The following is a 24,848-nucleotide window of genomic DNA, read 5'->3' as shown; positions in this document are numbered from 1 at the left end:
AATCAGACTACTCTTTGTTTGTACCGCAAAAATGGTACATCTTTGACTGTCTTGTTAATCTATGTGGACGATATTCTGATCACAGGGAACAATATGGAGTCTATTAATGCCTTGAAGCAGTTCCTTCATACTCATTTCCGTATCAAGGACCTTGGTGATTTGAAATTTTTCCTAGGCATTGAAGTAGCTCGTTCGAAGAAAGGGATTTACATATCTCAGCGTAAGTATGCGTTGGAGATTATTAAAGACATCGGTTTCTTAGGTGTTAAACCTGTTGATTTTCCCATGGAAGAATCCAAGTTGTCAAATAAAGAAGAGCCGCTCAAGGATCCTGCTATATATCAGCGTTTGGTTGGAAGACTTATATATCTCACAATCACCAGACCCGACATTACTTATTCTGTTCATATCCTTAGCAGATTTATGCATGACCCTCGCCAGCCTCACATGGCAGCTGCGCTTCGGGTGGTGAAGTATTTAAAATCATCTCCTGGTCAAGGTTTGTTTTTGAGTTCCAACAATGATTTAAGTTTAAAGGCTTTCTGTGATTCTGATTGGGCAGGCTGCCCTATTACTCGTCGTTCTACGACTGGATATTGTCTTTTCTTAGGCAATTCCTTGATCTCATGGCGCACCAAGAGGTAAAAGACAGTATCTTTATCAAGCGCCGAAGCAGAATATAGAGCCATGGCTGGTACATGTTGTGAACTTACTTGGTTGCAGTATTTGTTTACTGATTTGCATATTCCTATTTCTAGACCAGCCATCTTGCATTGTGATAATCAGGCAGCTCTTCATATAGCTGCGAATCCAGTTTTTCATGAGAGAACACGCCATATTGAGATGGATTGTCATTTCATTCGGGATAAAATATTGGATGGTTCAATTAGGACCCGATTTGTTGGTACTTTGCAGCAACTGGCAGATGTGTTTACAAAGGCTTTAGGCAAAGACAAGTTCAAATCCTTATTGTGCAAGTTAGGAGTTCTTGACATTCACTCTCCAACTTGAGGGGGAGTGTTGAGAATATTTTGTATTTAATAGAATAGATTCCTTGTATACTTCTTGTATATTTAGGAGATTGCTATGTATCCCTAGTTTGTAGGGATTTCTTGGTTGTACGCCAAGTTTGCTCTGTATATAAACCTATTGTATCAATACAATCAACATCCATTCTGCCATATTATTGTTTTCTATAAAAGAAATGATCGAGAATTAGTAGCTTACCGACTACATCTCCGAGCTGAAATCGCTTCGAGGGGCCCAAGTGGAGTAGGCAACTGAACCGGCCGGAGGGATATTCCAGCCTAAATCTTCTCCGGCGGTGTAGCTTTCAGCAGTGACACCCTTCAGTAAGGCCACTGCTATAACGAGAAGCGAGCAGCCAATCAACCCTAGTTGAGAACTAACCATGTTTGATATGAATATTTCTGTGTTTTCTTGCTTTGGAAATCTTGTTGCGTATGAGTCGGTTTATGACGAATACTTATACAAGGAGACCGTGATGGCAAAATCCAAGCTTTAGCTGGACTTAGATTTAAACGTACTGTATGTACCAACCAAGTTCCTTACATTCAAAATAGGCGACTACTGATGCCAACATCTAGAAGAAGTTTGTCGACGCTGACTGCTCTTTCTTTTATAATATCAAACAGCTTGAACTATAGACCATATTTTACATCGACTACATATTTGATATTTCTTTCTCTAAAGAGAGTTGTGGTCGTTCTGTAAGTAAATGTTAACTATATGTTAGGTTTATAACAATTGAGTCGTAAGGGCATTTACGTCATTCTATATTTGTAGCCCTATATGTAATTGTTGTAACCTCATTCTCCATCAATTAAGATAGCCTCTATAGCTTTTTTCTTCTCCTTTACTGTTTTCAGCATTTATGTTCAATAAATTCATGATTTCTAGCAGTAAAGACCCCAGTGATACTTTTAGAAGCTACTAAACCTTTATGATTCAAGTCACAATGGATGTAGTCATGTAGATGTCATAGGGTCTTTTGATCGATTAACCAAACAAAGCTTTATTTGTTCCTTATTAACCAACTCTCAAACAAATAAAGCTACTCGATCGATCAACTAAGACATATCTTAGGTTTCTGATTCAGCTACTATTTCTCTCATCGATCCATTAAGTAATTTTCCAGATCTGCACCGGAAACTTGTACGTACATGAATGCAGTCTCCCATCATCCCATGCATAGGCTACAGTGGTTGAAGTTTTGATTTACTTTTTTTTTTTTATGACATGGGGCCCGAAGGCAAGAACAAGAAACCTAAAACACAACTAATCTAGACTTGTAAGAGCCGGAAGAATCAGCTTCCAAGAGGGGAATAACATCATTAAGAGGGGAGCTAAAGAAGTTTTGATTTACTTATAGTCCATAATAGGGCTGTCATTTAGGTCGGTTCGGGTCGGTCATAGGTATTACTAACTTCGAAACCAAAGCTTTCGGTTTAAAATTTTAGCTACCAAATAGTTAAGAACTGCAAGTTTTCAAGTGATACCTCAGTAAGTGTATTAGCTGCTAACTCTTCTGCACATAATTAATACAATAGGAAACGATAGCTAGCCTTCACAAAATCCACCATACTTGCACACTCTTCTAAACTCTTTGTATCCGCACCGGTTCTTATTATATGAGGGAAGAAAAGCCAATCGGTAGTGACAACCAAAAACACCAATGTCAGCAGCCCTGAAACTAGCGGATGAAGCCGTACATTACGAGCCAGCGCCTTCTTCACCTGCAGTTCAAATGCCAAGCACACACCTTGCAGGACAAAGAAGCACGTCATTTCCCCTGTGGGATGCACACGAGTGACATAGTAAAAGAAGAGCTCGTGCATTAAACCAGAGACAGTGAAAGCAGAGATGACCGGCAGAACTGGAGCCCCCGCAGGTTTTGCCGCAACGGTTGGCCTCGAAGTGGTTCCACCCTTGCCTGTAGATATACGCCTTACGGGATGGTATACGAGGGGACGCAGTGTGTTTGAGACGACGAGATTCCATCTACGACCCCAAAAGTCCTGAAAAGATGTGGAGAAGTAAGGCTCGTTGAAGTGTGGCTCGAGTTCGAACCCGAGCATGGCTTGAGGCAAGGCTACACTGAGAGCAAAGCCTATTTCTAGACCAAGGTAGAGGTGGGAAAGGGACAAGGCTGTGAGTACATAGGGATGTAGATCATGTCTATAATCCTTGCGAACATGAACTACTACACCCAAAAGCAAGGCCTTCATTGCCCACAAAACATATTTGTTTCGCACCACCTTTGTAATAGTGTAACCATTGCAAGGCTTTTTGGGGAGTTGCTTAATGTTGATGGGGAGAAGAGCTATGGAAATGAAGTGGAAAAGTCTTGCCGGGGGTGGTGACAACGGACCGGAGTCAAAGGAGAAGAGGAGGAGCTTAAAGATGGCAAGAGAACCAAGAAAGAAGGCTGGAGGGGGCACCGAGATGGATGGAGTGGAGGTTCAAGGGGAGCATTACTAGGAGGTAGAAGATGGGGAGGAGAGAGATGAGCCTCATCATGCTCTTTGTTGGGATTCTTGCTGCTACATAATAACAATAACATTGAGATGCAATGGCTATGATCCACACCTTGATGAAGTTTTTGATTTCATAATCATCATCCATTTTTGATCTCTTCGATCTTTTCTTTCCTCTGGCACAGTGGATCGATCGACCACTCGAAACTTATATAGTAGAAAACTAGAAATAAGGATAAGTGTGGACAGTGGGGACGTTGAAGTAGTAATATACATGTAGGTGGTTACCGAGTGTGGTATAACGAAAGCTGCGTTAAGTTGTGTACATACAAAAATGTCTCGCCCTTTCTTCTTTAATTTCCATTGATGTTGCCTGTGGTTGTAGTTGAATGTTTTGTTTTCAGTACAGTACGTTGTTGAAGTATTGCTCTGCCACCTATCTAATTGTTAGTTTGGTGGTGCATGTCATCGTCTTTAAAATTCTGTCAGTCGTCTCATGTATATTTCAGACTTACGGTCTGAATTTACCCTCATCATCTTGAGGTAAGTATACTGCCGTCAATGAGCCCTTACATCTACATTACATAGTCATTAATTCGTCACCAAACAAACCCAAAAGACCAACCATCCAACATAAGACAATCATTACATGTACGTAGGTGGGTACCGAACTAGAATTTGGAATTTGGGGCTCTCGATTGAGATATATGAAGTTAGTTTAGCACAAAATTATGTTTCATAAAGGAAATATCCACATATATTATCAATTCCTTGAATGTAATGATCTTTAATCAATGAAGTAAATTCATTCTTTCAAAAATAAAATAAAAAATCATACACGTAGTTCATTCACTATGATCAACTGGATGGATCGAAAGCAGTGACAAGTTCTATTAGGATTAAGGACTGATGACAGTGACATGAGATTGATCAGTCTTCTAAGGTCTGTTTTCGTCCAAAAAAATAAGGTGTGTTGGGGTAAGTACTCTCAACCACAAGAAACTAGATCAGCCCTCACTACTGGTATGAATGGTAAAAAGAAAATGGATGAAACTAGCAGGGTAATGTACACTTCTCAAGTCTTATGAGTTCTTTCGCAACATCGATCATATCAGGCCTTGCTTCACTACTGTCATCGGTGCATAACAATCCTAGTGCAAGGAAATCATGCAAGTGTTGTTGTGTGTATCTATCTCCCTTGGCCTCCTTAAGAACTTTAGGATCCACTATTGTTTCAATCTGGCCATCACAAGCATGAGATTTCACATAGGGAATAATTGACTCATACTCTCCTCCCTCTTCATACCTCATCAAAGCTTCTTGTCCTGTCAAGAACACAAGTAATAGAACACCGAAGCTGTAAACATCACCTTCTTCCGAAATGTAACCAGACCTCATATAGGTAGGATCAACATACCCAAATGTCCCTTTTGGGTTATCTTCAGCATATGATTGCTTAGGAGGAATGGTTATGGACAGTGAGAAATTGCAGAGTTTGGAGACATAGTCCTCATCCAAAAAAATGCAGTTAGGTTTCAGGTCCCTATGAATGATAGGCCTTGGAAAGGCAGTGTGAAGATATGTAAGTGCATTTGCAAGCTGCTTTGCAATACGCAACCTAACTCTCCAAGGCAAGGACTCATTGGCCCCAAAACCTCCTTGGTAACTAACAACTCCATTCCTTGCATACTCATGCACCAAAGCAGGTATAGGGAACTCTAAGCAGCAGCCCAAGAGCTTCAAAACATTCTTATTGTTGCTCATTTGCATTGAAACGACAATGTCACGAATAGCAAGCGACCTAGTTTCATCATTAGTCCCCATGAACTTCTTAACAATGATGTATCGATCTTCTATAAAGCCCTTGAACATTTTGTAACCATGGTAAACATGTATAGAATGACGAAACTGACTTGCTCCAGTAGGCGTACAATTTTGAATGATGCATGAAGGATCAAAATTGTTGGTGGCCTTAATGAGCTCAGAAGCAGAGTAATTGCGAATAGGATTAGATTTTCCGTCACAAGAAGCAATGAGATCCTCTAACAAGATCCTTCCGTTGTTGAAGAATGCCCTACCCCTTTCATCCATTAAATCTACACTTCACTGGGCATTGTCAATCTGATACATGTATGTAATGTAGGTGAAACATAAAGACCATGATTAACAGAAATAGAAAATCAATGCAATAAGCTAATCCGAGTACCATCCAGGATCTAGCTAGCACATTTGCATGCTTTCATTGTTTATTTCGACTTCACATAGAAACTCAAAGACATCTAGCTAGTAGTCTCAAGTTATATGGACACAAACAATGGAAGAACCAGTACTCTAATCTATATATTTTCTTAAATTTGGGAGTCGTTCACTTGAGATATTGCGTTCAACCCTTCTTAAAAAACTATGAGGTTGATTTTAAATCTAACATAATGTTGTTGAACAGACATGAATGGAACAGGAATATCTCAAATCAGGTAAGAAAGACAAACATACATGATACATCCATATATAGCTCAATTATACAGTACTGATTAAAACCATATATAACTTACAAGATAACGAATGAGACGTTCGACAGTAGTGTTCTCTTTCCAGCACTCAGTAGCAAACAGCTATCAGGTTCAGATTTCACCGACTAAACAATATTTTGTTGATTGATCTCGATGTCGACTTGGAGTCTGCTGGAGATTGATCCACTTCTGCAGGCAGCAGTTGTAGTCAAGCTAGTATACTTGAGAAGGAGGCCCTGTTATTTCAAGAGTATTGGTTGCAAAACCCACGGTGTAAGACAGGTTGGTTGGTGGATAAAGTCGTTGGTATTCATTCTTTGGACACAAGGTATATTGGAGAAGATCAAATCCAACCTAGTCTAATATCACGATTTCCAACCCTCCATCACCACTTAGGCAAAGCTCATGGATTTATACAATGTTACTACAGTGCTTAGACTAGTGAGATTCCGAGAGCCAACCGATTCAGTGGATTATTGATAGTCAGATACATCTTAATTAGATGGTTAGCCTCGAACAGAAAGTTGTTCGAGGCTAACCATGTGAGAAGCAAATGTCTACCCGCCAACGGTCTTTCGATACTCAGGTTAGCTGAGTGATGATTATAGAAGAGTACACTAACAATTTTGTGGTACCTAGTTATCAGCAACGTTTCAGATCTTGAAAATGCATTTCTCGTTTTCATTCTGCAAAACAGTTTTCAAAAGACCATTTTGTAAAACGTTAACATACTCTGCTGAAACTGTGCTATAGAATTAGGAAGTATCCTAGTTAGAGCAGTTAGAATACTAATGTTATCCTAGTTAGTAGACAAAGCAGTTTTAGTGCTCTTTTCGTGTACACGCAAAGCATCATCTTTCTATGCTTGCTTGTGTCATAAGATGGAATACTCGTATTTCCTTACAGAGAATTATATTCAAAATTTCTAACGTGCTGTTAACTAACCGCTCCATTACTGATCCGATTCTTCAATGGAATCAGATTTCCTCAACTGGTTCCTCAAAACCCTTTAATTGGGAGTGCCCATTCTAGTAGTTTCAGGGGGCACAAACAGCTTCAACAGATAATTTTTTCAGTATGCTTGGGCATGGATCCATCCCAAAATTTGCATCAGATATGGTCAACGAACATTTCTGCTTACCTATACACTTCTGCAAAGACAAGATAGCAGGAATAAAATAGATGAAAAAAAGTATATGAACCTGTTCCATTGTTCAGGGTCTAGGAGACTAGGACTGTAATGTTTTCATAGCTGAAGTCGACAAATTTTGTTCATCCGATGAAACTATTGTTTCCATTCAGACAATTAATATATTAACAAATCGTTTTATAAACAAATTTGGTGACCCTCGCATTAGTGATCTTGATTAGGTTAAGTATGTATAATAGTTTTAGAAAGGGAAAAGTCTGACCCTCTACTGCAATAATTAGGGAGCAGTCTAAAGAGTACCTTCTCAATGACAGCCTTTGAGTTTGGAGCATGACATGTGCCGTGCTGAAAATTCCCACAGCTTCCAGATGGAGTTCCAAAACTTGAGAACTTAATAGCAGAAATGGAGTATCCTTCTGTACAGTGTAGACTCATTATAGGTTTCTTTTGCTCTTCCAGTTGCCCACCGCTGTCAGTATGCCAATTCCTAATATATGGGTGGTTTTCAAAAACTTCAGCACAGACAGTGCTCACTGAAGTTTTTACAAGAGCAATTTTCGATACATCCCCACTAATCTCCTCAAATACTACCAATAGGTTTTTAGATTGCTTTAGCCAGGACCTAGGAACATGGTACCTGAAAGATAGGACAATAAACCCATATTATTAAAGCAGTTTGTAAGGCTTGTCCTGATAGATTTTATCAAATTGTAGTGTAAACAATTTGTACCATTGTTGAGTTGGACGGTTACAACCAGATTGGCACTTATTCTTAGGCCTGAAGGTACCAGCATAACTGCATGCACTGCAATCACCGTTTGCATAAGTCGTCCAGTATCTTCCGATGCTTTGCCCATTGATCCATAGTTGACCCTTGCCCATACTTCCCATGTCCAAAGCCAAAGGTTCATCTCCTTCAGGTGCATCAAAGTTGACCTGAGAGTTCAACTATAACTGTTAACTATCAGAGAGCTCCATGGCTCTAAAGTAACCTAGTGTTGGTCCATTGGAGCAGAAAACAACTCTATTACATCCCTATTCAATCCTTAGCTGAGAAAGTTATTTCTTAACAAAACCAACAAAAAAAACATATGAAGAAGATAGCACTACCGTTTAATCAAGCTTCAGTATTTGAAGTTGCATTTTCATACCTTATACCATGTCAGTGGCTGTTGATTCTTCGCTGCTAAATTCACCCTCGTCCAATCCACTGCTGAGATGGAACTTGGAGAACCCAGGTTCATGGCTTCTCCTATCAGCCCCACCTGTAATTGGAAACAGAAATGAGAGGGCATTGCTCGAGTACACATGCAAGTCACCTCAATCAAATGAAAGTAGTATTTATAGACCTTGTGTGACCATTTCTGCCATGATAAATCTCTGCTTCCTTGGTCTAGTCCATGTAGAGCAACTGGTCCCAGTACTCCAGCATTTCGTGTCTCAAAATGAGGACCATTGTTCTTTGACAACTCAATAAGAATAAAGTTCAGTTAAAATTCTTCTAAGAAAATGGAATAAGGTTAGAATAATTAACTGTTGGGAATTTGGGATTCAATTCATAGAAAATATTAAAATAAGCCAAAATTCATAGTGCTATGGATAAACAAAAGTTCCAAATGCATATCTAGAGAAAATCTAGAACCTCCCCTAGGATCTAATCACAAGCAGCTACTCCATGTTAGTCCAGCATGTGATTCTTATTTCATGGCTCTACTTTTATATAATATGATTTAGACTGCTAAGATATATAGGTATTAAATGACAATGGAAATGTGAGCTTGACATAGATCAGTCAGAATAATGCAGTATCTCACCTATTAGAAACTATGTCTACATGCAAGGAGATAGGTCATTCACTAGATTAACAGTAGAGAAATTACAAAGACATAGTCCAAACACTGAATTCAAAAACTTCTACTCCCCATTTCCATATAGATCGCCAGAACTTCTAAGCCAAGTCACAAGAACTTCAAATAGGTCAGAACTCATAAGATTACTCACATCTTCCACCTTCCCAGTGTTGCTCCACTTTCTCACTGTTGAAGGGTACATAGTCATATATTCTCTCATATGACATACCCAAATTCTTGTTCAGACATTTTTAGTGACCTCCACTAGTACATTTTCCAAACAGTACATAATTCTCAGCCAACTTACGGTTACCCAGATACAAATTCAATTTTCAAGGAAAATTAGACCAAGTTGGGACATATTGTCAAATTTTTTTTTTTTTTTTTTTCCATGCATCAAAATATTGGCAGTTACAACAAGATGATATATGAACTAACCGGCAATCCAACAGCTATACTGAGAAGTGATATTTTGTTCATTCCAGCATGCAGACTGACATTTCCTGTGAAAGTGAATCTCTTGTTTTTCCTAGTACCATATGACGATCCTGAAATTTCAGCACATCACTAACATTTCGGTACCAGTGGTATATAGTCCTTTCAACCAAGACTCAGAGAACTATTTTTTGTCTTTTAAATCATAGCTATGGTGTAATTCTCCAGGATATAAGCATATCATCAATTTCGACCCAAAAAAAAAAAAAAAACAATATCATCAAATTACCTGAGAGCTGCCCATTGATAAACACATGCATAGCATCCCCAGATGATTGCACGGTCAGAGTCGGATGTTGACCGCCACGGAGAAATGATTCAGATGATTTTATGTCGATACTATAAACATCAATTTATGCTCAATTGGTTTCACTGATAGGATTTACATGTTCAAAGATTTATGCTCAATGAATGCAAGATTCAGGTGATCGTGTCTTACTTTGTTGTGTACCATAAGTAATCACTTGAGTCTCTGGTGATGTTCAACTGATCCAAGAGACCAATAACCGTCAGTTTCGTATCACTAGCAACTGAAGAAATGTCTTCACTGAAGGTTTCCCACAAGCGCAACTTAGAGTTAGTAGGAAAAAACTGCTTTTGGGATGTTTGAACTCCCACCTGCAATGAAGAGCATAATGAACCGACTCTTATCATTTCTGTGCATATACTATACCAAATGAAAAGGATATAGAGCTGTACAATTCCCCGACAGTTTGAGTAATGCATTGTTGGAATGAAAGTACTCCATGAAGAGTATTTGGAAAACACAATGGTCTCAGTTTGATGAATCAGTGTGGAAATATATTTTGTTGAGTGAGTAAGCACTGCAGTTACCATGGTTTATTTACTTACTTGGGCAGTGTTGTATACAACGTTCTTACAATCCGGCAGGATGCTGATGGACCAAGGTGGGAGGTGATAGTTCATCTTATTGAAAGTCACCCTCGCAGCTGACTTTGTATTGTAGTTTGAGAGGAAAGCTGCACAGCCTCCGGACTTGGAAGAGAAAATGTGTGCCTGGAATTGAATCTATTCAGTGAACAAGCATGCTTCCATATGTTCTGAACTGACATAAATGTCAATTCTGTTGAATTTTACTTGAAATAAAATTTCAGTAGTTCATTTAAAACATTACTGGAAAGCCACTACCAAGACAAGTTCATATTTTTCTTGAAAATAATAAATAATATGATATGAAGTTTTCAATATAGAGCTCTTTTGACCTTCTTATAGCTTTCTTAATCTTTATAGGTAATTTTGCTTCTCAACTAACATTTAGAAGATGAAGCTGCTTTTAATTTGTACTTTGAAAAATAAAGGTGTACCACAGAAAATAAAGTGAAGTCATTCTTAATCACACTTGGAGCCCTTAAAAAAGCAAACAGACCTGTTCATAGTTCCCTAAGGATGTAACAATAGAATCAGCATTTAGCAGAGCTTGCTCACATAACTTAACAGCCTTATGGAGTTCCTTTAAGTGGCCATGTTTTGGTTGCCTGATCAAGCCTATCATGCCAGCCAAGAGTTAGAAGGCTGCAAATATAAAACTATTTGCATCTTAAGATATGCACTTAAAGAAAGATTGCATTACAGAAATTTAGTATAAGTTTTTCAAACCCATTGCAATTACAAGGTTCAATGTTCTAACCATATTCATCAATGGGAGCGTCATAGTCATAACTGGTAGTAATAAATGGACCTCCTGCAGTTCTACCAAAGTTTGTTCCACCATGATACTGCAGGCAATATGATTAGCAGTTTAGCTCAAATATTCCTATATTTTAACTCTGTGAAGGAGATGTCACATGAACATATCAAGATTCAAGAGTTCTAAGTCTAGCAAGACCCTACAGTTTATGTTGCCACACATAATGCTTCATTTTATTACAGAAATGATGTATAAGCTAGTATAGAGGATTTGAGCTTCCTATACAACCTTCAGTTTTTATCAGGTGCAATGTTTTCATCCTAGGCTATGGCTTCTGGATAGAACAATACAAAAATGGCTTACTGGAGGTAGGAATTCAAGTGACAAGTACTGGGTTAAAAATTAACTCACCATGTAATAATTTATGAAGGAGCCTCCGTTCTGAATGAATCGAGCTACTCCAAACGCCAAATCTTCAACAGGTCGCTTATAAATTGGACCGCCAAATTCTGTAAACCTTTAAGAGCACAGAAATGGTAAACAACCTATGCAGAAGGTTTTGAGAGCAAAAGATATATGTAAAACTTACCAGCCAGTCCAAGCCTCAGTCCAAAGTGAGGGTTTGTATGGTTTGTTTGGAGAAAAGTAGTCGCAATAGAAACCATTGCAAGTGTTTATCTGTGAACAAGAATATGGAAATGATGATCAAGTCTACCTCCCCTTCGCAGTAAAATCCTAACCAGTTCCACACATAATTTTTTTCTTTTCATAATGTAAGCAAATCAAAGCTTGACTGCTAAGGAAAACTTAGTCATTCAAGGAGATTTAATATCATTTAGTGAAATATATGCTCACCACCGGGTCTGGGGCATCCTCTTCCTTGCACATGACCCATGGAACACCAGTACCCATTCCAACAGCCATCTCTGCAGCCCAAGTCATGTATGCATGACCAGCAGCACCAAAAAGCTTGCTTTCTGGCTCATATTCGTTCTCAATCTGCAGTACATAAATAGTAGTAAATGAAGCAAGTTTTAACTATTCTTTCTTTTCTTTTCTATTTCAGTTTTCTTGTCTAAGCTGAAAGAGTAGTGTTATGTGAAAACCTCATCTCTAGAAGTGTATTACAACTAAGCTGATGGTAGTTACACAGAAATAATCATTTGTAATAGCAGACTACCTGAGAAAGGATAATGGGGCCACCTTGGGACTCAAACAGCTTTTCATGCTTCATCAATTGAACAATCTTCTTGGTAAATTTTTGCATTGCTGACTGCAACACCAAGACAAGCAAAAGTCTAACTTAGCTCACTATATGCATTGAGAACTTTCCAATCACATATCCTTCCTTCACTCCACACACAAAAACACAAACCTTGAAAGGCTCATTATCTGTTCTGAAGCTAATGCCTGGAACATACTTAAGCCAAACTGGAAAACCTCTGCATAATATAAAAGGAAACCATCCAATAAATGATCATGTTAAGCAGGTAGGAACATAAATCCATCAAAATTGTCTAGGGAAAAGGTGGTCATTACCCAAAATTCCATTCTGAACAAATGTACGGCCCAATGCGAAGATGCACATAAAGCCTTGCCTCTTGGACCATCTTAATGAAGCGAACCAAATCATTTCTCCCTTCAAAATTGTACTACAACCCAATGAAGACAAATGTGGACATATTACGAAATGGAATGGTTTGAACAAAATGCAGTCTATAGTAATAGCAGTTAATCACAGTACATTGCCAGGAGAAGGCTCATGAAGATTCCAAAACACATATGTGTCTATAACATCCAAACCACCATCTTTGGCCTTCTCTATAAGACCTTCCCACATCTGCATTTCATTTACAATAATCCCATTATATAAAGGGTTATCAAAACAGCTTACAAATCAATCACATTTTGGTACAGAATGTGGTATTGAAACTCCAAAAAGATGGATAAGAGATAATACCTCAGGAGTACTTCTAGGATAGTGTATGGACCCAGAAAAGAGAATTTTCCTCTGCCCATTAATGACAAGAGCCTTCCTGTCATAGCTAACATTGCTCTGTATCAGCTGAAAGCACAGACACAACAACACTATGCAGAGTAGAACCCAGCTCAAAGCTGAGCTAGCTCCCATTGTTCTCAGAGAAAGAGAAAGAGAGAGAAGTGTGATGAAGAAAATGGGAAAGTGAATTGGAATGTGGTCACTACCAAGCAGCAAAGGGCCAAAGAGTTCATTTGTCTTGAATCAGATTACAACTGTATATACATGCACAGTGAGCAATGGCTCCAAAAGAGAAAACAACAAGACATTTAGTGAAAAGGGTAGCACCCAAACTGTGCCAAAAGACCAAAAAGTCACTCACCAGGCTCCACTTCTGCTTTAAAACACAGTACTTTGTGTGCAGAGAATGTATGGAGGAGCGCATTGGGCAATGATAATGGGACACTGGACAAACCCATATCTGCTAAGCTATGGCTGACAGAGCTTGAGACGCCTTGGTTTGTATTTCTTGGTGGCTGCATGCAGAGAAATCGATCTGGGTAGATTTCTGAAAGCGCCATATTTACTGTTTAGTGCTAACCAGTGACTGTGATACAGTCATTCAATGAATTATTAGAAGACCAGAAGTCACCCTTCTATTTCTGAGATTAATGTCATAACTCATAAGTTGAATTGTCAAAGGAAAATGATGAGGGCTTTTATATTTTTGACCATATAATCAACAGACATACTCATAGACATAGTAGTAGACTAGTAGTGCTTTTGTAAGACACACGATGCCTCTGTCTACATTGGCCCTTGGTCTTCTTTTTGCAGTTGATAATTTGATACTACAGCTGCTTTCACCATATAAAAGAAACTACTGGCATTGTAGTGCTATACAGCAAGTTACCAACTCAAGCAGCTGACCAAAATGGCCCCCTAAAAGTCATATGCCTGTTTGAGCCCCATGGACATGTCAACTTAATTATATCTTCATTCTCAATTTCTCATATACAATTCTCTACAAAAATAAGTTCATAAATTGGATGGTTGGATACTTAGATAGAAACCAGAGATGAGATATCCATAAGCAAACATGTTAACAGTCATTGTTTCGGCTTCCACAGGTACAAGCTAGGAGTGCAGGATGGAAATGTCCTTGAAGCAACTCCAACAAACGGAACAGATGTCTTTTTCTTTTTTTTTTTGGCGAACATGTATGCTCCTCTTTAGGGCACCACACATTACGAAAACTAAACATAAAATGCTTGCTCTCTGACTCTGTTTCTCAATCATTTTCATCGAGTTTCACATATTTGGTTCAAATGCCCAACATGAAAGGTCATATTTATGTGTTGTCCATGGATTAGATCATAGATCAACGACTTGCTGATCCTATTCTCATGTAACTCCTTTGCAACCTTACTGATATATAATTGTAATGTACGCAAGAGCGCCCCACCCCCGGGGCTGTTCATGTGAACAACTGGAAGATGTTCAAGTACACAGTTAATGACAACTGTTCAAATAGAACAGTTTTGAGCCTGAATAGACCTGCTTCGTTCTGGGCTTCGGTGCTGGGCCTGTATTTCTTCCTCTCCCTCAAACTCTCTTCGCCTCATCTCTCTCTTCGATGTTTCACGCCTGTTCTTGGACCTTCCAGAAACACTTTCTTTCCTCTTATTCGATAGGAGAGATCGATCTCTCTCGCTTTCTCCGCTCTCTTCCCTCTCCTTCTCTCTTTCGCCTGATCTGCTCACCCTTTTTTTTAAATTCAGATTCAGTAAGTTGGTTTAGGGTATTTGTATATTTTTATTGCTAACATTGTTTCTGGGTTTTGTATTCTATCCTTCCTTAGTTTCGGTGCTCAGTGTTGTGGGTTCTAAGTTCGGGAGGCACCTCTCATTATATCTGATGAAAGGGAAGTGGCGCCCAGATCTACCCTGGTAGGGGCATCAGATTCATCCGCTCCGATTCTCAGGTTCTTCACCAAACCCTATCTTCACCTCTCTCCAATCGATTTCTACACTCATCTTCTTCATCACTAATAATCGATTCGTGGATCGGTTTAGGTTTTTCTGTTCCTGAATTCCAAGTGTAAGAGGTACTTCCACGATCGCCTCAAGCCGTCCAAGATCACATGGACTGCTATGTTCAGGAAGCAGCACAAGAAGGTACATCTTCATCTTCTTCTTCTTCAATCTTTGCTTTTGATTTCTGTGGATTTGATTGATTTGATGGAGTTTTGATTGTGTGTGTGTGGCTGTATGGTTACTGTAGGACTCTGCTCAAGAGTCTGTGAAGAAGAAACGCCGCTCCGCCAAGAAGCCTTACTCGAGGTCCATTGTTAGCACAACTCTTGAGGTTATCCAGAAGAGAAGGATTGAGAAGCCTGAGGTCCTTGACGCCGCTCGCGAGGCCTCTCTCTGGTATTTCTTCGTTTCGTTTCATTAACTGCATTGATTCAATCTAGCTGTTTTATGATTTAGTAATCTGTATGTGTTGTTATCGTATATGTGCTATTGGTGTCCTTTGATCGAACAAGTTGTTTGAATAGCTCGGCAATATCTGTATGTTTGAGATTATATATGGTTGGATATATGGAATCCTGATATTACGTATGGTATATGATGCTTTACTTGATCAGACTGTTGATTTGGAGTGTGTTTGAGATTGTATTTGAACCTGTAGCTCATGTGGAGTGAGATCTGTATTGTAGTTCTAATGTTGATGTGCAGTGTGTTTCCGAACTCTACCTGATTTGAATTATGGCTCAGTTAGATTAACTATGTTCTGTATATGATCTCACAATCGTACTTTGGTTTTAGAATGTTTGGTCTTTGATATAGTGAGACTTATTTATTGATAGAGATGTTCAACCAAGTAGTTTACAATTCATGGTTGTAAGATGAATAAAACTATTATTATTCGACAAACTTACTTGCATTACCACTCGAGGTTCATTTCTTTTCTTAATTCTACAAGCTACGGTTTCATTGTGATGAACATGGAAACAATTTTTTTATTTTACTTTTGCCAGAGGATTGCCACGTTTTCAGTTGAATAAAAAAGTCTACATTTTTAGTATTTTGTAACATTTTTATTGAAATTAAAATTCACCAATTCTCTGAACCTGCAATCAATTTCTCTATTTTCTTTCTATTTGCTTTGTTTGCTTCTATTTTCAGTTTCAGATTTACATGTATATTTGAGGTTTCTCAGATTTCGATTTGTTTTGTTTGGTTTTATTTTCAATTTCAGATTTACATGTGTAGTTGCTAACTTTCGCATTTATAGTTTTGAAGCAGTCGTCTAATTCATATGAACAATATTGGCAGTAGTGTGTATCAGTGGAATGATAGATTGTGGCAAAACAAATACATTATCAGCAGATATATAACTTTCGGTACCTAAATATTCATGTTGCTATTAGATTCATATTTTTATGCTATCTCCAGTTTAACAATCAATTTGTAAACTTTTGGCATCTGCCTAAGTAAATTTTTTCTTTAACTCTAATAAAACATTTTGCTGACTAATTCCAGCAACTATTGCAGCTATAACTAAAACAATCGCCTTTTGAAAAATTGGAGAAGGTACCATTATGAAAAATCTCCACCATTAAACTTTTGCTAGCTAGGTTAGTTTCAGTTTAATACTTTCCGAAAAACAACAATTCCCTGCAATGCACTTGAGAGTTGATATATGCACTGAACCAAAAAGCAGACAATCAAACATGAAATTGTTGTGAGTACCATTAATGTACAATGTTAAGAAGTGAGTACTATTGTCGCGAGTACTAATAAACATGTTCTCATTCTGAATGTTTTATTTTCTTTTGCAAGAATGATAGAAGTAAAGACGTGTAAGAAGAAGCTGGCCTCGAAAGTTAATCTATTGCCGTGATCTGACATCATTGTGATCCAAGTTCTGTAACGATTGTGTATATTAAACTGATATTATATATGACGTATATTAATTGGTGTAGCAACGTTATTTGCAGAGCTGCATAATTCACATTGTTGATTTATTTTGATTTAAAAAGACTAACAAGTCATTTTGTTCTTAGGTTTGATTCCAGCCCGTCTTAGTTCTGTTTCAACGAGTTTAGTGGAGCTGTTTCAACAAGTTCAGTGGAGCGATATCTTTTGCTTATATAAGGGCTTGAAAAAAAATCATTATTCAGTTTATTTAAGTATCTGAGTGGGACAACATTAACAAATCCCGCAGCAAAACGCGGGTAATATTTCTAGTTTTACTCTTAAGAAGTGAAAAACGAAAGGCCAAATTTAGTAGTACTTAATGATTTGTCAATAAGTTAGGAACTGTGAAATTGATTTAGCACTAAATAAATGATTGTTGCATCATCTTGAAGATGATGTCGAAGACCTCAGTTATCTGAAAGTATCTGAAAGAGCAAGAGAAAAAAGCTGAATCAATACAGCGTGTAGTTCTGACCATTGACATGCTGTTATTTATAATAAAAGGCAGCAAGCACAAATGGATTTTTCAGTTCCTGAATAACTATAAACTCCATAATTTTAGCTAACTATTTTATTCTAATCAGATCTCATACAAAGTGCCAAACTTAATCATAACGATTTGAAAAATAAAAAATAAAAAACAACAAATAAAGAGAAAGTTGTCATTCAATGGTCAACAGTCCTGACAAAGATTACCATGTAAACTACGGAAAAAGGTCGGGCAAAATGTTTCCAAAAACATCTGTAATTGGAGAAGAGCTCGGGTTTAAGCAGCAAGTGAAGAGATATCAGGATGCTGACATTACCAATCATTTGCTTCTTTGTCCCTTCTACACCTGAAAGACGGCCAATGTGATCATCTCTTATCTTCTTGAAACCTTCCGGTATCAAGTGTTCACTCTGGACACTAATAACCTGGCCAAGAAACCAAACGAACATCAAAATTGAGACACCAATTTTACTTTCAATCAAGCTTGGTAGTCAGGAAGACTTACCTCATCACCTCATCAGAGGACATAAAAGGAAGGCCCATAACAGATATAGGCTTAGCAGCAATGCAGTCCAACCAATCCTTCCTTTGCATTGCTCCAGACCAAGAACAATTGCTGATTGAGTAATGTAGTTATTGATAGTGGCTTGGCCAGGTGCTATTACAGCTACATTTCTCAGCCAATATTTTTTTAAAGTAGTAGCAAGACGCTCAACATAGAACTACCGTTTGCTTCGGGAAGGAAAGGTGATAACAGAGCAACCTGATAAAAGAAGCATTGAAAAGAAACAGAATATTAAGCATCTATATAGAAGCATATAGCAACAATATGTAAGTACCAAAATTAGAGATTGTTTTACCTTATGTGCCTTTTCTAATTCTTTGGGCAGAAGATCAAGACTGATGGCTTCCCAAATATTTTGCCTCTGTAATAGAGCAACAATGTCAGTCAGTCATTCACACAGGCATTAACACAAGTGCAAAGAAATGTTCAATTATTCTGCAGATCTATTCATAAATAATACAACATTACCAATATAACAAAAAAGAAAGAGAAAAAGCAACCTACGCCCTTTTAGTGAGGACCCTTAAGTTGAGGACTAGTTGAGGACTTTTTGGTTTATGGTTTAAAAGACCTATTTTACGATCACATCTTGGCATCTCATCCGTTCAGTTTTTAAGTCTATATGAGTAAATCAGTCACACAAATTTTCAGCTAAATCAGTGATCGTTAAGGTAACAAACTAGATCAAATTAATGAACGAACCAAATTTGTCAAACATAAACCGTTGAAGTTCATAATTGGTAAATCACACTTATGAATGTCTTAACGATTGTCAATATGGCTGAAAATTTGCATATATAATCTACTCATAAATACATATATCAATTGCACGGCCAAGATGTAGATATAAGATCGAAAAGTGAGATAAGCCGAAAAGTCCTCAACTTAAGAGTCCTCGTTAGAAGGGCTACGTAGAAGTTATATCAAGCAATATTTCCTCCACTTGTAATAGCCACCTGTCCTCTTTCTTGGTCCACTCCAATAATCATTTCAAATATAATCTCTGGTTTTTTTTTGTCTGTTTGTTAGACCTGAATTTTGAAATTAATTGACTCTGTTTACATCAATTGCATTGGTTTTGTGTGCTCTATTGACTGAAAGTTGATTACACGGTCCAAAAGTTTTCTTCTTTGTGAAACTACCCTTCAGTATACTGCAAGCAACTACCACATTCTGGATTGACATTATGACATTAGACTCCAGAGTTTTTATTTTAAACTAAAAAGGCAAAAGGTTTTGCTGAACCCAAAGAAAAAAAAACAACACCAATGTGTACATCAAGATAAACATAATCTATATGTTGTTTAAGTTTATTCTTTTCATTTGTATTACCATCTCTAGGACTTAAATCCTCTTATTCTAATGGATTTACCCCATAAAACCTGTTCTAATCCACTTCTCTGTGTCTCTGTAACCCCACCAATTGATACAATCGATAATATTTTGATCAGCAGAACTATTTTATCTGCTCACACCACATGGATTCTAAACTACATCACAAACTTCAACTGATACGGAAGTGCCAAAATGGCAGTATTTTGTCTGTTATCAGCCAAAGGATACCAAAATTCTTACCAAAAGTCCTTTCATGGCCAGCAGGACACCGTAGTGTACACGATCAAGACTCCAATGGCCAACTCCAGCCCACCAATGGACCTGCACATTATTATATTGTCTGTTCAGACCTAACGTCAATTGTGAAGGTGAATGTTAATGCATAAACTTGTAAAGTAAGTGATGTTCTAATATAGGTATTACTAAATCGAAACTAACAAACTAATAGGCAAAGAATTTAGAATGCAAAAAATGATACCTCTCCCCTGGTGATACATATACTTGTTCTTCAGAGACAGTTTCTGGCTCTGCTCTTTGCAAAACCCACTTCCCAATCAATCCACAGTTCCACACAAATGAAAAATAAAAACAAAATATGAGTGCTTTGCTGTGAAATTAAGCTTTGGGGGGTTTCGCTTACTTTTGAAGGAATGACATCTCCTTCGTCGAGCAAATAATACCAAAGACTATTCTGGTTGCGCGAGCCCATTAATACAAACCGGGACAGAAATCTGGATTTGACATAGAACACAGTTTCAACTATCAATCAATAACAGAATTGAAACAAAAACCCAGGCAGAGAATAATTTAAAAAGGGGAAAGATGTCACCTTTTGAGATTGAAGGAGCTCCAGTAAAATGTAAGCCCAACCTCCACCTTCAATGAATAACGAACAACGATCCTTCTGATTCTGAAGACAAATCGGTTGCAGTCTTATGAAAGCATCTTAGGAACAGCTCGGAGGGGAGGGCAAAGGATCGGCCCGTAAGCAAATAGGCAAGTCAAATTAAGGGTTGAAATGTGTCCATTTCTTCTCATTTTTGTTTAAGATGAGGAGAGAGAAGTGGAATTTTGATATTATAGGGAAGAATACGTAGTCCAATACTCCTCAAAAGCGGATCAAAAACTAACTGGTTCAATCCCATTTTATCGCGAGCCTAATCTCGCACTTGATCTATCTTTCCTTTCTTGCCTTGCTTTCGTGCATCTTCTATTGATACGTAATTCTGTAGATGACATTGTGTAAGAACAATGCATTAGTAAAACATTTCACAGTTTCAACATTTCACTGAATCATCTAATCATTCCGCACTTACCCAGTACAAAGTTGATACGTATGTTGATTGTTTTACACTATTCTGTTGTTGTTCCAATAGCTCCATAAATGCATCAATGAGCTGAATGAATGGTTTAGATGTATTAAAAAATCAACTATTTTTCTAACATTAAAGATTTGAAGGCAACTAATTATTGTAGCACGTAAATGACTGTATCTTACATTGCTAGCAACTGCAGTATCTTTTATTAACTTTTCCACGTCTTCATGTGCGACACTTGCATTTTTTCGGCTCCAAAATAGTTCCCTGTCGACAAATTGGAAAATGGTTAGTTTCTTAAATGCAGTTGTGAAGCAGTCACTTTAATATACTGTTTGTTCTTATGTTCTGGTGCAGTAGGTATTACACCCCCAGTCCAGTCCAATTTCAAATTCTTTTGAAACATGTGGGTGCAAGATTCTATTTTAAAAGAACAGGAAAGAAAAACAGAAAAAAAATGATAGTAACCATTTATCAGGAAACAAAAACTAATACGAATTGACCGTAGTCATGCTTAGTAACTCAAAATTACTACCCTTTGGTGATAGAGTATCAGTCGTATGAACAGTAAAACCAGTACTAACACAAAGTGAACAAGAAAATCCTAATTACAACATTACCGACACTGGTACTCAGTCACAAACCAAAGTAAACAAAAAGATACTACATATATCACGGAAACCACAAGTTTATTTTAGCCATGACAGAAACTACTCAGTGTGGCAAAAAGAAAATCAATTTGGGAAAACAAGGAATTATAAATGCTACTTACCTAGGACCTGCCATATTCCAGAAAGTTTTCACTTTTTGCTGATGCTCATCATCCATTAATTTGAAGACCTCATGCCTTTCAAGATGGAAGGATTCTTTCCTAGAGCGTTTCCTTTTCCTAGGGCTCTCCTCTTCTACTGAAGCAGAACTGTCCTCAATTATTACTATGGGTTCATCTTTCTTGCCGGCAGGAACCTGAATTGACCTTGAAGGTACTGCACGAGTTGGATCAGATAGAGCATGTTGATTTTTTGCTTTTTTATTGTTAGGCACTGCATCACACACATAATCTGGATCCAGCTGCTTCTTTCTAACGGTTACTGTAGTTCCTTTTCGTGGAGACCTCATTTCATGCCCAATTTGAAATACCTCAATTTCATCCCTTGGACTGGGTAGAATTGCAACAGAGGGACTTTGAAAGTTCAGCTGATCAGTTTTATTGATCTCCATCTTTCCATCCCCTTCGTACAAATTGTTCTTTCACATGAGATAGTTCATCGTTGTGTTGGAGCTCTCTTCTTTCCTCTACCTCTTCCTGTAATTGTTTGCTTGATCCTTCCCTTAATCTCCACCTTCTTTAGCTGGTGTAATAGGCAAGGTAAAACAATATAACTCGTAGTTAGTCAACTGTGTAAAGGCCAAAATGACATGAAAGTACCAAGATCCAATATTGAGAGAAAGGGAAATACAGATTTTGGTAAAAATATATAACTGACAGTGATTTAGTTAAATCTACCTCATCTTGATCGACTTCTCCTTCCTTGTGCTCTTGTATTTCACTTTCACCATTTATTCCCTCTTTAACGCCATCTTGCACCTTGAAGAAAGGCTTGGATTGTTTTATTAGCCAAACAAGTTAAATTTTCAGTACTGATTTGCAATACAAGAACTTTCAGATTGCTAAAACTCCGTGACTAATGTTCAATTTTCACCTGAAGTTCAATTCGCACCTGAATAGCACAGATAGCTGTTTGTTGCATTTTGGTGTTGAGCTCTGGAAGGCTCCATTTGATTAGGGTTGGTACATGTCCCTCAACTACCTCCCTCCCACTGATTGGTTGGATGATATTTGTTTTTTCACACAACCAAAACTGCATAGGACAAACCCAGAAGATATCAAATTTTAGTATGACAAACCCAAAAGACATCCAATATGATATTCATATAGAAATGGATTGTACTTACTGGTATAAGAAGCCCGCATCCATAAATATCAAATTTGTTCAGGACTTTCAAAGACTTATTTAAGAACTCTCGCACTGCATCTGCCCATGAATATTTTGAAAGGTTTTCAAAGTCCTCACAATATTTCATTAGATCCCAGGAAATTTGTGGTTGAGCAAACAGGAAAGTAATGAACAACTCCATGAGGGTAAGACGTACTACATCTTCTATATCTGTTCGTTCGTTCCCATTCAGTAAATTTATCAGTAGACTGTGTATCAATTTGCGGTTCCGTGGCTTCTTTTCTCTCAAGAAATATCTCCCAGTGAAATCCGATTTGTATGATCTATTTGGACCCAGAGCCCTGAATAGAACCGCTTCACCATGTTGAGACAGTCCAAGAATCTGAGAGATGTCTTTGGTACTTATAGCAACATCTCTAGAACCAAACTGAAAACTTGTGGTCTCTGGATTAAAAGTTTGGATCAATTTTAGTATGGGAGTGTGAGAATCTTTACAATGTGATTTGGTAATTGTGCCATTGCGAAATGCTTCTAACAATGGCCCAAATGGAGTTTTCCGGAGCAACTCCAGGTGGCTGTCCTTAACTATCTGCATTGTTTCCAACATTGGCTGCACAGTACAACGGATCTGAATATGTGGCTTTCTGGACATCTTACAATCTGCATATATGTAAGAATTAGAACACATTGTCAACTATATAATCTTTCCCTAATCTTTGTGCATGAGAAATAAACCACGTTCACGACAAAGCAAGAAAGTAAACAAACAAAATAAAATAACAATGTCAAATCTATAACCGATAAGCAGTCACAGTTACTAGAAACTCAACTGATTTACCACTGTCCAACATCACAAAAAAATTTGTAACTTTTTGTCTCTATAATTACTTCCAACTCAAAACTTAATGCATATTGTTAATATGGTATACTGAGCTGCTTATAAGTTAACAATCTTGCCCACTATTTACATCCTAGATTTCTAGTTACAAACACATACTTTCACCCAAAAAACAGAGCAAAAACAACAAATCCACAATCAGCGATACTCGAATGACATCTAAAAGCTAAGAAGTTGTAGAACAAACAAAACCCACGCTAAAAAATGGTTCTAGAGTCTCACTTCCTCAGTAAATTTAGAAAGAAAAGAAAAATTAAGAAGTGGGTGTACCTTTAATTTGCAGATAACTGAAGCTGGAGTTGTTGAAGTTGGCTGAAAGGTGAATGCAGTTGATGAACTAGGGTTGCTGGGTGCGGCTAGAGTCTTAGATAAGGGTGTATATATAGAGTAAGTGAATGAGGATGAGAATGGTGGTTGAGATGAATGCTGAAAACGGGAGCTTACTCTTTGGTTTATCTCAAGGACCAAAGGGCGCCTTCATTTACCCAGAAACAGAGAGCAAGTACTTATAAGAGTCGCCCTCCTTTCTAACCTCAAATAATTACGAATAAACACCCCTACTTGAACCATTAACCAAACTTTATTTTTTTATTTTTTAATCAATACTACGAATGCTTGATTAATAAAATTGCGACGTACATGGAGGAGGGGTTGGCACGTCATACCGGAAATACGGCATTAAAACCGTATTGCAAACCGCATCGATTGGATAAGGATTAGAAGAACATCAACCCTCATGAAAATGAACTGGATTAGGGTTACGATTCTAACCCACCCGATTTAAACCACCCCAACCCATTTTATTTAACTTGATAAGTCTAGCCTCTTTTATTATAGAGAAATTTTATCCACACATTTCTAAATACTTAATACACATCCTAATCTTTCAACATTTAAAATCATATTTTAAGGGTAATCAAAATGACTAAAAAGTCATACCTACTGGAATAAGAAATTTAATTAGAAAATTAATTTTGTTATAGATCAAGTTGAAAAACTCTAAGTTAACTACCGAATCGTACATTGAGGTTTCTTATGATTGTTCGTATTCATACTATTCATATGAAAATCATTTTGATATAAACAATAATGGACATATCCTTCTACAAACAAGAATACTATATATATAACCCCTAGTTGAAATTTCCTTCGTATGTTTGTACGTGTTGTTT

The 24,848-nt window shown here is 37.6% G+C and overlaps 4 protein-coding genes and 2 pseudogenes across 5 annotated transcripts; 2 read left to right on the top strand and 4 right to left on the bottom strand.

Moving 5' to 3' along the window:
* LOC101294530 overlaps window positions 1-1,011 on the top strand; it is a 1,916-nt pseudogene extending 905 nt beyond the window's left edge.
* Window positions 1,012-2,558: 1,547 nt separating this feature from the next.
* LOC101294237 lies at window positions 2,559-3,645 on the bottom strand (annotated as a pseudogene). The gene has a single exon (XR_184114.1). The product of XR_184114.1 is annotated as a long-chain-alcohol O-fatty-acyltransferase-like (transcript).
* A 905-nt stretch (window positions 3,646-4,550) lies between these two features.
* LOC101293950 (inactive serine/threonine-protein kinase At1g67470-like) lies at window positions 4,551-5,588 on the bottom strand. The gene has a single exon (XM_004291970.1). The coding sequence runs from the start codon at window positions 5,586-5,588 to the stop codon at window positions 4,551-4,553; it is 1,038 nt and encodes a 345-aa protein (XP_004292018.1).
* A 1,456-nt stretch (window positions 5,589-7,044) lies between these two features.
* On the bottom strand, window positions 7,045-14,018 carry LOC101293655 (beta-galactosidase 3-like). The gene is made up of 21 exons (XM_004291969.1): window positions 14,013-14,018; window positions 13,873-13,899; window positions 13,111-13,206; window positions 12,895-12,990; window positions 12,690-12,802; window positions 12,526-12,592; window positions 12,331-12,423; window positions 12,006-12,149; window positions 11,740-11,828; window positions 11,562-11,667; window positions 11,151-11,238; window positions 10,890-11,008; window positions 10,355-10,519; window positions 9,942-10,120; window positions 9,732-9,841; window positions 9,446-9,555; window positions 8,507-8,617; window positions 8,309-8,422; window positions 7,888-8,093; window positions 7,458-7,794; window positions 7,045-7,158 (listed from the first exon to the last, which is right to left on the bottom strand). The coding sequence occupies exons 1-21, from the start codon at window positions 14,016-14,018 to the stop codon at window positions 7,045-7,047; spliced, it is 2,490 nt and encodes an 829-aa protein (XP_004292017.1).
* A 554-nt stretch (window positions 14,019-14,572) lies between these two features.
* LOC101293366 (60S ribosomal protein L24-like) lies at window positions 14,573-17,653 on the top strand. The gene is made up of 4 exons (XM_004291968.1): window positions 14,573-14,632; window positions 15,053-15,112; window positions 15,204-15,305; window positions 15,412-17,653. Exons 1-4 carry the CDS (start codon window positions 14,573-14,575, stop codon window positions 15,583-15,585), a joined length of 396 nt encoding a protein of 131 aa, XP_004292016.1. The 3' UTR covers window positions 15,586-17,653.
* A 4,034-nt stretch (window positions 17,654-21,687) lies between these two features.
* LOC101293065 lies at window positions 21,688-23,430 on the bottom strand. Its single transcript, XM_004291967.1, has 4 exons — window positions 22,777-23,430; window positions 22,524-22,682; window positions 22,328-22,420; window positions 21,688-22,172 (listed from the first exon to the last, which is right to left on the bottom strand). Exons 1-4 carry the CDS (start codon window positions 23,428-23,430, stop codon window positions 22,086-22,088), a joined length of 993 nt encoding a protein of 330 aa, XP_004292015.1. The 3' UTR covers window positions 21,688-22,085.
* Between the last annotated feature and the right edge of the window lie 1,418 nt (window positions 23,431-24,848).

This window comes from Fragaria vesca, linkage group LG2 (assembly GCF_000184155.1).
Source record: "Fragaria vesca subsp. vesca linkage group LG2, FraVesHawaii_1.0, whole genome shotgun sequence".
Lineage (NCBI taxonomy): Eukaryota > Viridiplantae > Streptophyta > Magnoliopsida > Rosales > Rosaceae > Fragaria > Fragaria vesca.
Note: the sequence above shows the minus strand (reverse complement) of the source record. Positions and strands in the feature narration are given on the sequence as shown.

Coding starts and splice junctions, on each gene's coding strand:
- LOC101293655 (XM_004291969.1), bottom strand. Junction 12,150..12,330: donor GCCCCATTATCCTTTCTCAG/GTAGTCTGCTAT, acceptor TATGTACTGCAG/ATTGAGAACGAATATGAGCC. Junction 11,009..11,150: donor CGCTCCCATTGATGAATATG/GTTAGAACATTG, acceptor CTGGCATGATAG/GCTTGATCAGGCAACCAAAA.
- LOC101293366 (XM_004291968.1), top strand. CDS start 14,573: ATGTACGCAAGAGCGCCCCACCCCCGGGGCTGTTCATGTGAACAACTG. Junction 14,633..15,052: donor AACAACTGGAAGATGTTCAA/GTACACAGTTAA, acceptor ATCTGATGAAAG/GGAAGTGGCGCCCAGATCTA. Junction 15,306..15,411: donor TCAGGAAGCAGCACAAGAAG/GTACATCTTCAT, acceptor TGGTTACTGTAG/GACTCTGCTCAAGAGTCTGT.
- LOC101293950 (XM_004291970.1), bottom strand. CDS start 5,588: ATGGATGAAAGGGGTAGGGCATTCTTCAACAACGGAAGGATCTTGTTA.
- LOC101293065 (XM_004291967.1), bottom strand. CDS start 23,430: ATGTCCAGAAAGCCACATATTCAGATCCGTTGTACTGTGCAGCCAATG. Junction 22,683..22,776: donor GATGCGGGCTTCTTATACCA/GTAAGTACAATC, acceptor TGTCCTATGCAG/TTTTGGTTGTGTGAAAAAAC. Junction 22,173..22,327: donor GAGAAGTCGATCAAGATGAG/GTAGATTTAACT, acceptor CTATTACACCAG/CTAAAGAAGGTGGAGATTAA.